Genomic DNA, 16015 nt, shown 5'->3' on the forward strand with positions numbered 1-16015 from the left:
TCCTTCCTTTTATCATCACAAGCTTGATATAATAACTTTATAAGGCAACTTTGTCTATAAGCATTTATATCACTATATTTCAAGTTTCAACTAATTATAAGTCAAGTGATCTATGACGCAATGGCCATATTTGTAACAATTAATGCTAGTTTATAAAAAAAAAAATTAATGTTAGTGAAAGTCACGAGTTCAAACACCAATAATAAAAAATACAAAAAAAAAGAAAGTTTGTATGAATTCAAACAGAAAACTAAATTACAAGATTGGTTAATTAAGCTTGATTAATCTCATATAAATATAATGTATGTCCTAATAATTAAATTCTTTAAAAAAATAGTTTAAATTGTTTGGAGGTGCAATATCTAGTGGTTGACCAAATATTACTTTAATTTCTCTCTTTTGTTGTTGTCAAAAAAGGAGTGAGTGAGAGCCATGTGACCAATGCTCAAAAATTCACTCTTGATTCGCCTAGCAAACATTGAGGGATGGAAAAGTGAAGATTATAAACAAATTGATACCTTTCTTTTCAAGGTCTTGAATGATTTGAACAATTGAGAGTCTAAATGGGGTAATGGTTCTTCCACACCTATGATAGCAATAGGATTGGGGAATGACTGATCATTTAGAGAAAGTCACCACCAATGGTCCGCTGACTAATATAGTACTAAAGATTAGTCAAATTGAAAATTGAAATTTGAAAACTCTAATAAAAATAAGTCATCATATGTATTGGATCCAAACACCTTTTTTTAAGCTAAAGATTCAAGATAAAGTTAGATCTACAAGACCCACAAAGGAAGAGTAATTTAGATATACTTCAAGGATGCACATGTATGCCATTTGTCCTAACCAAGATTTGCCCATAGATAAAGAAGGCAAGCATCAAACTTATTCTGGTCTAAGCCATGTAATTATGCTTACAGATATAAGAGTTGCAAGATAAAAAGTTGAAAGGTAAGATAATTTACTCTCCATAGTAATTATCCTCCTCATTTGAATCATTTGCTAGACAAATCACTAATCTGGGCATCGGAGTACACCCGAAATCTAAAACTTTTTTCTCTTGATAAGTCGGACATACTCTCCTCCCATCATATAAAATAAACCTTAAGCAATAAGCTTCAAACTTGGCTTGACAATCAAAAAGGTTAAATTCTAAAATTTGAATTATTTCAAGTTTGGATTAGACAAATTCAAGTTATTAATTTTCACTAGTCAAATATCATATTGAGTTAGATTCAAATTCAAATGAAGTAAATGAGTTTTTTGAATTTGGATTTGTACTACAAATTTTCATGTAAACGATTCAAATTGTTACCAAACTTCTCAAAATTGGACTATGGTATCTATAATTATTTTTAATTTACATTCATAATCAAGTAATATATTTATATAATCAATTATTACATTATTAAATAATTAACTAATAAACTAAAACTTAACTAAACAATCAAATTCACATACAGTGAAACTTGAACTTAAGACCTTAAGATTTTAGAGCCTTCTCTTTGCAACTAAACCAAAAATTAATATGTTACCTATAATTAAATGTATAGAAATTGCCATAGGTAAAACATTTTCGACTCATATATTAATTTCTACACAAATTATGCAGCTTTCCACTCACTTTATATTGATTTCAAACCCATCTTAACCTAATTGGACACTTGAAAATGTCCTACCTCTTATCGAAATCATAAGATGTGCATGTTAAACCAAACTCTTTACTTGATCAAGTCAGCTATCTATAAACAGGTCAATGCATGAGAAAAGAATCATAAATAGTAACCTATGTATAAAACTACAACTTGGTTGAATAATTCTCTTTCAAAGCGTACGCTAATCATCAAGAACGTATATTTGGGTCAAATTCTAAAAAATATTGTTTGTTTGATTACTGTTTGTTAAGTGAACAACTTGTAGTAACAAGAGAAAAGAATAATAATAATAATAATAATAATAATAATAATAATAATAATAATAATAATAATAATAATAATAATATTCTTTTATATATACAAAAATGCAAATGAATAGTAGGTTTTGTTACAAAAATCATATTTAATTTACAAAATATTATTTATTTTAATGTGAAGATCTTATAATTTTATCTCACAAAAAATATTATAATGTAAGTATAAATTCAAATCTCTTCACATATATACTATTGTGAACTCTCAAATATTCCAAAATCTTATAATTATATATATATATATATATATATATATATTATAACGTTGTCTCTCAAATTCGGATGTGGAATTAAGCGTTACATTTGTACTCTATTGCAGAGCTATAGTTTTTATATACATTGCAGAATTTGGAGGCTGACGGCTGGAAAATTTCCAAATTGGATAAATATTGGAGCATATTATAGATCTCACCCATCAAATTTGTTGAATCAATATGGAATAAAGTTAATTTTTTTTATATAATAAGCTTTTAATTTTGCGAAATCATCAAATTCTGACGGCCAAATGCTGGAAATTTTCCAGGGAAGTGCATAGATATCGAACGACCACCTACCCCAAGGAAAGAAAATGATACAATAATGAAAAAAGGGGCAAAAATTTCCATGAAAAGAATCTATGCATCTCGTATCAAGCTACTATTCTGCCCCCCCCAAAAAAGTAACTATGTATATAAAAAAAAATAGTGGTTAGGTGATAAAACTAAGGTTGGGACAACAGAATTTGGTTGGATTTATAGACTAATTATTCACGTTCATTTTGAATCTTTTAACTATTTCAAAGGAACAACACTGATATGGGATGGGATTGAACTTAGCCTAAATCTACTCGATTCATACAATCACTCGCATCTAAATTATTTAGAGTTCAACTTTTAATACTTATAATCCCTTATTATATATCCATAGTACAACCCCTTTTGTTAAAAAAAATAAATGATATGGGATTGTTGATTTATATAGTTAATTTCATCAACATATCAATTCTTTTTTGTCATATTGAAAGAAATCAAATTTGGTTTAATATTATTCATTTTTATTTACAAGACAAATGCTCTTATTTTCATTTACTTATATAAAGATTCACTTGACATTTATAAAACTACATAAAGTAAATGTAACTTTTCTCATTTTATAAGTAATAAGTCTCACCATTGTCGTTTTATTATTATTATTATTATTGTTATTTTTTAAATTTGTCTTATTTAAGTTACGTGAACGAATGGTTTATTTTGGTAAGTATTCTCATTGCACTGAAATCAACAATTTCATTTTGGAAAAGAAAAGAAATATTTTCTTTATTATATCTAATAATTCATGTATTCAAATTTGTTTTTTTTATATCTAATATATTAAAACAGGAAAATTATTATATTATAATTTTTATCAATACGTCAAAACAAAATATATTTTTTATTTTTTAATTAATATATAATTTTTATTAAATATTAAATCATATTATTTTTATACATTTTTTCATATCTTATTTAAATTAACATATCTATATACTATTCAGAATGAGAATTTCAAACAAAAATCTTTGTTTCTGATAATCACGTCCACTGTCCACATACATGAGAAAAAGAAAAGGCAACAGGCAAATTGCCATGGTTGCTTTTAACAGCACTATGCAAAGCTGACTCCTAATTTTCCCACAATCCTACTCAATCAACATGGTGCTATCAACATCATGTATGGAAATCATCACAAAAAAATTCTTCAAAACCATGCAAATTGAGTGCCACTTGTAAAAAACCAGCTAGCCCCATCAAGTAGGTGAAAGATGACGACAATATAGATGTTAGGATTATGAAAGCAATTTACAAAAGATTTTTAGACATTTTTTTGGTGAGTGATTTTTGGATTAGAGGATTGGGATTTAAGGGTTAGGAGCCAATTTAGACTCACCAACCTGCCGCAAATAAAGGGTCACCCTTTTTTTAGCTAATTTTATCAGGGTGGATTCTAATTTTCTCCATTGGTGTACCCATCACAAATTTATTTTTTTTACTCATGGTTTAATAGATTTTAATACTTTCTTTTACCAAAATAATCTAATTTCAAACAACATTAATTGCCTTTTACCTTGTCAAAAAAGATAAACAATGGGTATGAATTAAATATTTATTTCATATCTTTTTTTGCATGCCAAACTTATTAAACAGAAAAAAATTGGGTTTCCTTTTATCTTAGTAGTTATTTTTTACAAAAAAATCGATAATTTTAAATATGATAATATAATATAACAAAAATATTAAATTAATATAAAACTTATATAAATTAAAATTTTGATAAAAATATATTAAAATTTGAAAAAAATAAAAAAATTTCTCTTATATTTACATGTATCAATATAAATTATAATAAGGTGATTTTTATATTTTAGATATTTGACAATAACACATAACACAAATACTAAGAATTTTTTGCGTTACAGTGTCTTAAAAAATTGGTTTCTTAGTTTTCTGTGAATAATTAAGAAATGATGAAAGTGGTTAATTAACAAAAACATGATTAGATTACAAATCAAAATCGTGTCATGTAATAATGCCAGGCAGCAACAGCACACGTGAAAGCGCAAAATGGCACCTGTGCTTGTCAGATTCCTTTCTCTAACCTGTGTTCACACTTGTTAGATTCCACTCCTAACCGCGTTCACACCTGTGCCATCTTAGGCTTGATTTAGCTGCTTTATGAATTTTTTTTTATTTTAAAGCTTGAAAATGGCTTGGCTAGTTGGCTTGGATATTAATTGAATTTTATGGCTTGAGTTCATATCCCAACTCAAAGACTTTTCTATAAATATATATTTTTTGCATTTATTCAAGATAAAAGAAAACTCCTTACTAATATAAGAAATCAAACTTTTTGATTAAACATTATTATGTAGTAACAAAAGCATATGAAAAATAATAACTAAATTTTTTAATAAATTCCTTTAATTATTATTCACGACATCTTATTAAAATAATTCGAATCATAATATACTTAATTATTTATTTTTTTTATTTTATGATTTTACATCTTTGAATTTTGATGAGATTAGAAAATTATTGACAATAGTAATGTTTTATAATTTGATCCTTATTATATAGCTCTATGGACTAAAATAGAGCTTAATCACGGTAAATAACTACAAGTTTTTCTTTTTAATCTTTTTTTATTATTTTATTTAGAAAATTCAAATCTTATTGTTAATACAAAATTATATTTTAATTATTGAATAAAATATTCAATCAAATTCTTAATTTTTATATAAAAAATAAAAAAAATTAAAATTTATTAAATATTATTTTTTAAAATAATTGTACGAATAAATTAAAATAAATGTTAAAATTTCACATATCTAATAACTACTATTAAATGGGCGGCCACAAAGAACAAATCTAAAGAAGCTAAGCCATACCCAAGCCAAGCCAACTTCACCGACATCGTTAGCCAATAAAGTTGTCAATCACATGCATTTCAGTTGAAACCCAAAACCAACCGAAATACTTGGTGATGAGGTCAACCATTTATCATCAGCCACGTCGGACGGCATGTCATCCTACGTGGCAACATTTTAGGTTTGAATTTTTCACCTCCGCCACCACCACCTTTCCTCCTCTTCCTATATATATACCCCATTACTTATTAACGTTCAAGTCCTTGTTCTCTTTATTCAGACAAAAAAAAAAAAGGGGGAAAAAAAAAACCAATGGGAAATTGTTTGCGGCGTCAATCATCGGCACAATGGGCCGGCGATGATTGGGGAACATCGGCGAGGGACGACGATGACGAAACAGGACGTGACACGTGTGAATATGAGGGTATGATGGACATAGAAGAAAAGGGTCTTATTGGAAATCATCAAAAAATTGGTTTTACAACATCTTCATCTCCTACTACTACTCATGAAGTGAAAGTGAAGATAACAAAGAAGCAGCTGGAGGAGTTATTAGGTAGGGTTGTTGTAAAAGAGTTATCAGTGCAACAGGTTTTGGCACAGTTGATCACTGTTAGTAATCAATATGAAACAAACCAACGGTCCTGGAGGCCTGCACTGCAAAGCATTCCTGAGGTGAATTGAGCTGATCATGGTGAAAAGGGAAAGAAAACTAGAAATTTTATTTTCATTACTGGGGTTTTCTTTCTTGTATGGTACTTTTATTTTCTTGGGAAAGCGACAGAAATGGAGGGTAGAGAAAAGTTCTATAGATTTTGTTGATCAGTTTGTATATAGAAAGAAGAAGGTTTTGTTGTATAGAGTTAAACAGTACCTTTTTTATTTTATTGATTAAAGTGTTTCATATTTGATTTTTTTGTTAATTAATTAAAATTTCTGTTCAAATCTGACTCGGTATATATGCTGATGATGATTCAGTCATATTTATTAGGTAATTATAACTCAAATTATTAGTTTGAAAGGTACTTAGATAAAAGCTTAGTTTATATTTGAACAGTAAAGAGATTTTTTATTTGCTGACTCATGAAATTTATCCATTCAACTGTCAGATTGTAAGTCACTATGCTGATTTTCAAGTTGGCTTTCAAACATTTCTTACTCATTTAACCACCAAAGATTGTGACAATGACATCACAGGAACAAAAATGAAGGTTTGATAATGGCTTCAAATAGCAACTACTCAAAACTTCAATCTTGAACAAATCAAAATGCCAAAAACATTAAAAACAAAGGGAAACCTTCAAAATTTTCTTTTTTGAACTTAAATTTACCAAATACCATAGAAATTTTCAATTTCATAATATGTGGTACTTATAAGTTGTGTTTTGATTCATGTTTTTCCAAACTAAAAATGTGATGAGGTCTGAATTGATGGAATTTGTTGCTTTTGTTTAGAAAAATTGATGGAACAAAATCTGGTTTTATGTTTTGATAATGTGAAGGAAGGACCCATATGCATTATTTTTCTGATTTAATTTGGTCATTGAAGGACCCATATCAAGCTTTGGGTTCTTGATGACCTCAGTATGACTGCAACATTATATGGAGACTGACAAATTAAACTTGCATTTTTTTTTTAAATTTTAACAAAAATCATAAATGATTGGGCAAAAACATAAGTATTATGTGTTTGACGTGTACAAATTCTGATACAACAATCTTCATGTTTTACATGTATTAAACATGAAACAAAAAAATACAAATACACGAATTATTAAATTTACTTATATGTCATTACTCGAGTATGTCCAACAAAAAGCCTGGTTGAATTGGCAAGCTCTTAAACTACATCAAAGTTTCTAATGAGTTACTATCCCTCAAAAGGCAATCGTATATTACCTGGTCCGTGACCCTCCCTCCCCCTATGCACTGAATTCAAATGAGGTCTTGCTTCTTGCAACGTCAAACTCAATTAATCAGTGTGCTCTTCTAATTACTGAAAGCGTGTGTGAACTGTAAACTTTTGCAAAGATGTTCCGTACACATCTAACCTATTCTTGCTGGTCCGGGCCCTGGTTCTCTACATCCCGATGAGAAGCCTTGCGTGTCATTATTCGCTCACATTTCCTGAAATCCATTAAACAATAATTAGTAGATGACATCTAAGATTCACAGATATAAAATTGTTCCAAGAAGCCAAAATTGAACCGTAAAAATCTGAATGAGAAGTGCAAACTGGAAGCACAAGAAAAGTACATGTTTAGATCCTCAGTCCTGCTCTTAATCTCACTTGACCATAATAGAGGGTCAATGTTCTTAGGTAAAGAGTCTTGTTGTTGAGTTTTCTCTCTCAGCCACTGCTCAGCCTGATTGCACGCGTTCATGATCTGAAAAACAAAAAGCTGCAATCAGTTTGAATGTGAGTGAATATCGCATTTATAATGTGTAATCACTAATTATCATACCAATTCTCTATTCTCATTTGGCAGAGATTCTATTAAAATTCTATAATCCACAATGCACTTCAGCAGATCTCTTGAAGCCTGTGCTCTTGCTTCTTCATCTTTGTATCGATTCTCAACTGGATCCACCAACTATAAAACAAAATAGGCAGTGAGGGAGAAGTCGAGAGCAACAAAGGTAAACTTTAAGATTAAATAAATGATAACCTTCTTGAGAGCCTCTAATTTGGAAGTGTAAGCGCCTTCAGTTTCATCCTCCCCATCATCATAAAGCCACTCCTCTGTCTGCTGTAGGCTCCGGGAAATGCCCTCTCTCTCCTTATCAGATGCAAAACCCCTATATGTGTTGAAAAGCTTCACATATATATTATTATAAGTCAGCATATTGAGAAAAACAGACAGAAATTTAACACCTGTAGTTCAGATCAAGTGTTTTACGTTATTCCGCATTTCATAGACATAAGACTCCAAAGCATTCTTTTTCTCTTTGGTTTGTTCCATTGTCCTGTCTTGTTGGGCCAACTTAAGTTCTTTATCTTGAGCTTCGATGAGCTTGGTCTTTGTCATTGCACCATATATGTTTTCACGAACTGGTATCTCAAGCCTCCTGGTTGCTTTATCATTGGTCTTACCATCAGCCTGCATAGAAAAGAAAACATAACGAACTTTTCAACTACAAGGCTTTCTCCTCCATCAAGAGAGAGAGAGAGAGAGAGAATTATATCTTTGCAGGACTGGAAACAAATATACTCATGCCATGTTAGCATTGGACAAAAAACTCACAGAAGCATGTGATGGTTTGGACTGCACAACAGTACCATCTTCACCGCCATTTGCTACATGCTGGGCCTCCTTTGTGCTCATTTCTGAATGTGTATAATTCTTTGTAACTGTATCATCTACATGCTCTTCGATCAACTGAAGGCAAAATCTCTCAGAAATGAAATATCAATAAGATGATTGAAGAAAATGTGAAATCCTACTTACTGTAGCTGACTCAACGGTGACAATGCCATGAATGTTTAACTTAACTTTGACTTTAATCCTTGCCCTCTCACTATGGGAAGCTTGGAAAGGGCCAATCTGCAAAACCAAATGATCATCAATCTATATGACAGACTTTTCCGTTCAAACAAGAAACATTCATTTAAGGTATATATACCGTGAAGCAACTTATTTTCGAGGATACTCCAGAAGGCAGTTCATGTGGATTAGCGTAGAATGCTTCCAAATGGAACAAACTACTTCTCTGTAATTGCAGAACTTTAACACTTGGAATTGGTTGGCATCTAGGAAACAACACGCAATTTGACTCTTCTTGTGAAATTGGGGTTTCATCTAAAGAGAATCCTATGGAGAATGGAATACAATCTTGAACCTACAAAAAATAACACACAAAGTTGCCTTTACCATACACAAGAATGCATAAAAATAAGCAAAAAATAGTTCCTCATATAGGAGAGAGCATGCAGTGGTTAACCCTTGATCTCTGTTGTTATATCATGGAGAACAATGAGCAAGGAGGGGGAGAATGTGTTTGCAAAAGTTGAAGTAAACTTTTGCACTCCATATTATTACCATAAATGTAAACATGGTGAAACTAGTAACAAAATGTGAACAAAAGAAAGAACCATGTAGAAAAGAATCATTAGAAGTAGTACAGAGAGTTATACTTCTGACCTAATTACAAACCTCGTAATCTCTAACCCGAAAAATTGGACTGAGCATCGCACATTGGAGAGCACATCCCCGTGCCACACACTCGCTTGCATTTATTGTCCGACTGGGTTCTCTCCTAAATAGAGAAGCTAACTGTCTTGTTATAGCTGGTATCCTGGACCCTGATCCAACAAGCTCAACAGCATGGATTTTCTCCACAGCTAACCCTGCATCAGTTATAGCTTTAGTACAAGGAACGTTAATCCTCTCCAACAACCAGGAAGCCAACTTCTCAAATTCTTCCCTCCTTATGAAACCTTTGACGTCCTTTTCGTCCATCAAACACTCGATATTTAGAGGTGCCTCTGCATTTGCACTCAAAACCTTCTTCAGTTTTTCACATGCTGCCCTTAACCTGATACAAGCCCTGATATTGGTGTATACATCTATATTATACTGCTCCTTGAAATGCACCGAAAAATATTCAAACAAAATCTCATCAAAATCCCTTCCACCCAAGCTGCTATCAAAAGCATGTGACAATATCCTCATGTTTCCAGCCTCAAACGATACAATTGAGACCTGGGTATCGCAATGACCAATATCAATAAATGCAACATATGTTGGACCAGCATTGGAGAAATCCGTTTTGTAAATCCCATAACCAAGTGCAGTTGCAGTACAGTCATGCATCAATCTTAGAGGCTTTAACCCAGCAATTGTAGCAGCATCCAGATACGCACATCTTTGTAAGTCAGTGAAGTAAGATGGAATCCCAATAACACAATCCAAAACAGGAACTCCCAAATTTGTCTCTGTCATATATTTCAAATGTGCAAAGAGCATTGCCATAATCTGCACCGGCGTAAATCTATGAGTCTCACCTAAATACTTCAAGTGAATCAAAATGCCACCATCCTGACCCTCTGAAGTTTCAAATGGTAACAATCTTAACTCATTCTGAACATCAGGTTCCTGAAATTTCCTACCAATTAACCTTTTCACTTGAGATACCGTAGTTTTGGGGTGCATCATAGCAGAGGCAGCACCAGCAGAGCCGATGAACCTCTGCTTTTCTCCGAAGCACACCACAGAAGGTGTTTCACGTTTGGATTCATCATTGAGCAACACATCAACACCCCTTTGCTTTACAGCAGCAATAACACAGTTCTCATTTCCAATATCAAAACCTACAACACTCATTTCAACTCACCACAAACAAGAATTTTATCCAAAACCCACCAAGGAAATTAAAAAAAAACCTTGATTGAATCAAACTCTACAACTAAATTGCATTAAATTTCTCAAATTTTCCTCCTTATACCTCAAAGAATCACCACCAAAAGCTACAAAGAAGAAAACCAGCATTAAACCATTAACAATTTGCTTAATTTCTAAGAAGCCATTAGCTAAGAAAACAAAAGAAAAATATAAAATTTGTCTTTTCAAAATTCAATTACAAAAGAAACTAAAAGGCACCAAATTTGAAGCCTTTTGCAACTTTTTTGTTTTAAAACAATGCCCCAAAGACCAAAATTTCTATTTTCTTCCTATTTCATCAGAAACCAAATAAAACCCATATCTTTGACAACATTAAAAAGAAATATCCAAACCCAACAAATTAAAAAAAAAAAAAGAACAAAAAAGGGTAATAGCTTTAAGTAAAAGGAACCATAATTTACCTGATAGAGTAACAATCTGTCGATAAGAATAAGAAGAAAGAGAAATTGAAACCCAAAGAAATTGAAAGAGGAAGTGCAGATGGTATCGAGAGAAAATCTCGTATTTGCTCGCTTAGCTTGAGGCAAAATAACCAGGCTTCAAGAAATGCAAATTTTAATAATTTTTGCACGTTGTGTGAAGGGAGTATTAAATTAGAGGGAAATTATGCAAAATGTCGATCTTTTGGGCTTTTTAGAAATTAATGGTTTTTGCTGTCTAATAAATTTATTAACTTATAGAACTAGATACAGATAAGTTTCAAATTTACCTTTGGTGGAAATTTAACCGATAAATATAATATATAGGTATTTTTTTATTCAAGTTTTCTTTTCTTTTTTTTTTTTTTTTTAAGTTTTTAAGTTTGATTCATCAGGTATTTTTTTAATTTTATATAAGATATAATTATTTCAACATACTTTTGAGTTTGAATGAAATTGAAATTGAAATTTTTTGAGTTGAAATTGTTTTAGATTTGAGTAATTTTAAGGAATTACTTTTATTGATTTAATATTTATAAAAAACTAAAATTAGGTATTCAAAATTTGTTTTTTCAAGCAGTTTATACCATTAATTAAGTTAAAATTTTATTATAATAAATATTGATCAATAAAAATACATGACATATTATGATTTTATTAATCATTTTTACATTAATTTATTAGTAAGAACAAAATGTTTGTCACAAACAAAATTTAAGTATCTAATTGTAAATATTTTATAGATACTAAATTATGAAAAATATATATTTTATGGGTCACATATTAACAAAAAAAAAAAAAACAAAAAACCCACACAAGCATAAGTGAAAGACACCATCAAAAAAGAGTCAGCCGTTTTCTTTTAATCCCTAACTTCATGTAACCCTGTAAGAAATCTATGTATATATTTTTGTTTTCGCAAAACTTAAGGTTTTTGTCTTAAAAAAACAGTTTGGGTTTTTAAATTTATTGCTTTTTTTTCTGCAGTTTTGTTCACTTCCCTTTCCTTTCTGGGTTTTTTTTTTTTTCATATCTATTAATATACGCTTTATTTATGCTTGTTGCAGGATTTTCCTTTTGATTGGAGTTGTTGAAAATGCTGTGGAAAGGTCTACTCTTTTCACTTTTCTCACCAGTAATTTATGGAATTTTTATTTATTATCGTTGAAAATGTTGGTTTCAATGGTTTTTGTAATGCTTTTTTACTCTTCTGACTCAGATGTTAGGCTTTTGTTGGGTTCTTTATCCTGCGTTTTTTTTCTCTTTGATTTCCTCTATGTTACTGTCACTGTGCATGTATTGCATGTTTGCAATTTGTTGTTAATATTGAGTGAAGGGCTTTTATTATTATTATTATTATTATTATTTTGTAATTATGATTTAGTTGTCATTAAATTAATGTGTAGCTTATCTCATAGATTGCATGCATGAATTGAGTTTCTTTGTTTGAGTTGTTTGTTATTATTAATTTTGCATTAAATCAGTGTTCATAAATTCTAGAAAAGAAACATGTTAATCGGGGGTTTATCTTTTGTCTTCAATGAATCCAAGTATCTTTAGTCTTCAATGAATCCAAGGCTGGAGGGAGATCTTTATCCTGTTGTTTTTGTCAAAGTTTTTATCAAATGCCCTTTAAGTTGTGGAAAGTTTGAATTGTAGGAACAATTTTAAGAGTTTTTATGGAAATTTGAGGAGATTTTTTAATTTGTGGGAAAAAAAATTATAGTCTATTTTTTGTTATAGGAATGCAAACGGATAGATGTGTAGTAAAATATGTTCAGCCATGATCTCATGGTTTTACTTCCTATTGTAATTAGCTAATTCAACCTGTTGGCTATGAAATATGTTGCTTTGCTGGATCTATATATGTTGCATGAGTACTATTGACATCGACATGCCTTATGTTTGATAAGATACATGATTGTGATTGCCCATTTTCGCCGACATTACCTCGATAGATTCATTAAATAAGATACAAGACCGTTGACCTGGATATTCCTAAAGAGGAAAGGTGTTCAACATGGCCTTAATGACCTGCAGTGATGTTGAGAAGGCATCATTCTTGCTTGATGGTTTATGAAGTTGAATGTTTGCTTTTCGACATGTTGGTTAAACACAGTTGTGCTTTGTACCAGCTTGATTGTATAGACTTTATTATACCTGCGTTTTGTCTTCCAGGAAGGAAATAGTATTAAGACTTGTGGAAAAAGCAATTTCTTTGCTGCAAATACTGTGATGGATCAAGACAATGACCAAGAGAATAACCCTGATGCATCAGCAGATGTTCTGCTGAAGCGCAGTCATGGTCGCCCGAGGAAACATCCAAAATATAATCTAATTCAGGGGAAGAATCCAATCTGAACCATGCAGGGAATACCTGTATCCGACCTGGATTTGAAGGGGTGAATGGAAATTAACCCCTTCAAGTGAATTCAATCAATGATGCAAGTAATATAATGGTGGGTCAGGCTGTTTATGGTGTTATTGAGGCAGCATTTGATGTAGGATATTTGCTCACTGTTAGGGTTGGTAACTCTGACGCCACTTTAAGGGGTGTGGTTTTCAAGCCTGGGCATTTTGTTCCTGTTTCAGCTGAGAATGATGTGGCTCCAGATGTTCAAATGATGAGAAGAAATGAGATTTCCTTCCCAAGGGAGAGGAATGAGCAGCATGTGCATTCTCGTGGAAATGTATCTGCTCATCCATTCAATGAACCAACTGTTGTCAACCAGGAGCCTCGAGCCTGGTTTTCAAATCTTGGATGCTCAAAAGGCAAACATGTGCAGTTGGTGTCAACGCAATCTACTTCTCCACTAATGACCAGAGGCAATGTGCTGCCTGTTGTGTTCCAACCTGCTAATTTATCAAACCACGAATCAGTTGCCAACCAACCATCTCTGGTTGCAAGCCAACCAGCTCATTTGATGGCCTATAAAGGCAAACAAATGTCTGAAGCTGCTGATACATCAAAGAAGGGAACACCTACCAACCAGATGCCAACAGTTGGAAACCAAATATTTCCTACTAAATCTCTAAGTAGTAACCACAGCATGCCAAAAGGCATACAAAGTGAAACTGTTTCATATAATCAACCCGCAACAGAGGTTTTGCAGGAGACAGAAGCCAAGTCAATGACTGGCATGCCTTTTGAGAAACTATTAACTGTAGTCATGAAAAGAACTCAAGTCCCCCCACAACCATTGGAGGATCAAGGTGGTAATGGGTCAGTCAAAGATTCTGGACATAACCTGGAAGATGATCAGCCACTCTATATTGAACCACTACAAGCTGTACAGCCTAATTCTTCTTCTTCTTCCTCTTTTGTGCTCAAACATTTGGAAAATTTTAAAACTGGAAAGATGACTGAGCTGCTGAAGGTATAATGAATTTGAGCTAGAATTTTATTTCCAATTGACTAATCTGTTGTGCACCTGAGGTTTGACATAGACTGATACACTGCATTCCTTTTCAAGGCTGTTCAGAAAAACATGAGGGAAAACCAAGCATCTTGCACTGAACAGCCAGCCATTGCTTCTGGAGAAACTGAGCATGGAGATAAAGAATGCATGATTCCAACAAGCATTCACAGGTTTTGAGTGTCTAATTCAACAGGCATTTTACTCTTAGGTTTTGGGCTCGCTCACATTTTGTAGAGTGTTTCAGTTGAATCAGATAGATTTTGTAAAATGTTTTAGATCCTAAACTAGGTGAAAGAGCTAAATGATCCCTGGAGGATTATGACCTTAAAGTGCAAAAGACTGCATCGAATCTTCTTTGCTTTAACCTTAGGATCAAAACCGATTCCTTTACTTGGAATTAAAGCTTTCTTTTTTTTTTAACTTCATAGATATATAGAAAATCTATCTTCATTTTACTTTATGCTTTGTCATCATTTAGGGTCCATTTGGAAGTCCGATTGAAGGGCTCCCATTGCATTGAAAGGTGCCCTTTATGGTTCCCTTAGTAAACGGCAAAGACCAGCTCCTTGTTAAATATATGTGGTTTCCTTTACATTATGATCATCCGAGTATTGAGCATGAGACTTGAGATGTGGTCAATTAAGTGGAGACTAAATGTCTCTGAATGGAATATCAAATCATCAGTGAATATGGAGAACGTTTTCAAATGATTGATATCAAAATCATGATAGGGTTTTCCCTAACTCTGCTTGTTTTAGAAGTCAGGTTGACTCTTGTGTCACGGACCTAATGAAGAGTTCTGAATCCCACATCGAACATAATAAGAGGGTCATTTAGGTATAAAAGGGTTCACACCACCTCTGTCTTGTGAGACGTCCTTTGTAGGACAAAATCGTGAGGCCAGTGGGGCCTGAGTGGACAATACCTCACAAGGGGGTGAACCGTGACAGGAAGGCTGATCTGGGACGTCGGAAGGGTGAATGCCCAGGTCCCGGAGCCGCGCGGGTTTGGAGCTTAAGTCTCGACCCGTGACAAGTGGTATCGGAGCTAACCTTAAACCGTTCGATCCATGCCGAACACCTCGAGGGAGGTAGGTAGGGTGGCCAGCCTCCGTGACGAGGGCGTCACGAGGTTGGGTGCGGGTTTGGAGCTTAAGTCTCGGGTGCGGGTTTGGAGCTTAAGTCTCGACCCGTGACAAGTGGTATCAGAGCTAGCCCTAAACCATTCGATCCATGCCGAACACCTCGAGGGAGGTAGGTAGGTAGGGTGGCCAGCCTCCGTGATGAGAGCGTCACGAGGTTGGGTGCGGGAGAATGTCACGGATCTAAAGAAGAGTCCTGACTCTCACATTGAACATAATAGATTGGCGTCCATTCTTCTACCAATTCATCGAGAGATTCACATTGTTGTCACCACCTCTT

General features: G+C 32.8%; 3 protein-coding genes across 5 annotated transcripts; 2 read left to right on the forward strand and 1 right to left on the reverse strand.

Moving 5' to 3' along the window:
- Positions 1-5607: 5607 nt before the first annotated feature.
- On the forward strand, positions 5608-6242 carry LOC111288861 (uncharacterized). The gene has a single exon (XM_022879819.2). The coding sequence runs from the start codon at positions 5667-5669 to the stop codon at positions 6036-6038; it is 372 nt and encodes a 123-aa protein (XP_022735554.2). The 5' UTR covers positions 5608-5666; the 3' UTR covers positions 6039-6242.
- A 772-nt stretch (positions 6243-7014) lies between these two features.
- LOC111287967 (heat shock 70 kDa protein 16-like) lies at positions 7015-11281 on the reverse strand. The gene is made up of 10 exons (XM_022878665.2): positions 11158-11281; positions 9509-10821; positions 8979-9194; positions 8804-8899; positions 8600-8734; positions 8255-8455; positions 8024-8170; positions 7820-7948; positions 7611-7741; positions 7015-7481 (listed from the first exon to the last, which is right to left on the reverse strand). Exons 2-10 carry the CDS (start codon positions 10676-10678, stop codon positions 7406-7408), a joined length of 2301 nt encoding a protein of 766 aa, XP_022734400.1. The 5' UTR covers positions 10679-10821; positions 11158-11281; the 3' UTR covers positions 7015-7405.
- Positions 11282-11970: 689 nt separating this feature from the next.
- On the forward strand, positions 11971-15212 carry LOC111287510 (protein METABOLIC NETWORK MODULATOR 1-like). Of its 3 annotated transcripts, XM_022878121.2 has the most exons (4): positions 11988-12062; positions 12243-12284; positions 13354-14552; positions 14649-15049. In XM_022878121.2, the coding sequence occupies exons 3-4, from the start codon at positions 13632-13634 to the stop codon at positions 14769-14771; spliced, it is 1044 nt and encodes a 347-aa protein (XP_022733856.2). In that variant the 5' UTR covers positions 11988-12062; positions 12243-12284; positions 13354-13631; the 3' UTR covers positions 14772-15049. The 3 variants fall into 3 exon arrangements, with proteins under 3 accessions (XP_089615763.1, XP_022733856.2, XP_022733857.2); XM_089759637.1 differs by having other exon boundaries at positions 11971-12062; positions 12243-14552; positions 14649-15212; XM_022878122.2 differs by lacking the exon at positions 11988-12062 and having other exon boundaries at positions 12112-12284; positions 14649-15189.
- Positions 15213-16015: the final 803 nt, after the last annotated feature.

This window comes from Durio zibethinus, chromosome 4 (assembly GCF_047325235.1).
Source record: "Durio zibethinus cultivar Kanyao isolate XHJ-2024 chromosome 4, ASM4732523v1, whole genome shotgun sequence".
Classification (NCBI taxonomy): domain Eukaryota; kingdom Viridiplantae; phylum Streptophyta; class Magnoliopsida; order Malvales; family Malvaceae; genus Durio; species Durio zibethinus.

Coding starts and splice junctions, on each gene's coding strand:
- LOC111288861 (XM_022879819.2), top strand. CDS start 5,667: ATGGGAAATTGTTTGCGGCGTCAATCATCGGCACAATGGGCCGGCGAT.
- LOC111287967 (XM_022878665.2), bottom strand. CDS start 10,678: ATGAGTGTTGTAGGTTTTGATATTGGAAATGAGAACTGTGTTATTGCT. Junction 9,195..9,508: donor TTCGGGTTAGAGATTACGAG/GTTTGTAATTAG, acceptor TATTTTTTGTAG/GTTCAAGATTGTATTCCATT. Junction 7,482..7,610: donor AGGACTGAGGATCTAAACAT/GTACTTTTCTTG, acceptor AATGGATTTCAG/GAAATGTGAGCGAATAATGA.
- LOC111287510 (XM_089759637.1), top strand. CDS start 13,632: ATGGTGGGTCAGGCTGTTTATGGTGTTATTGAGGCAGCATTTGATGTA. Junction 14,553..14,648: donor AGATGACTGAGCTGCTGAAG/GTATAATGAATT, acceptor TTCCTTTTCAAG/GCTGTTCAGAAAAACATGAG.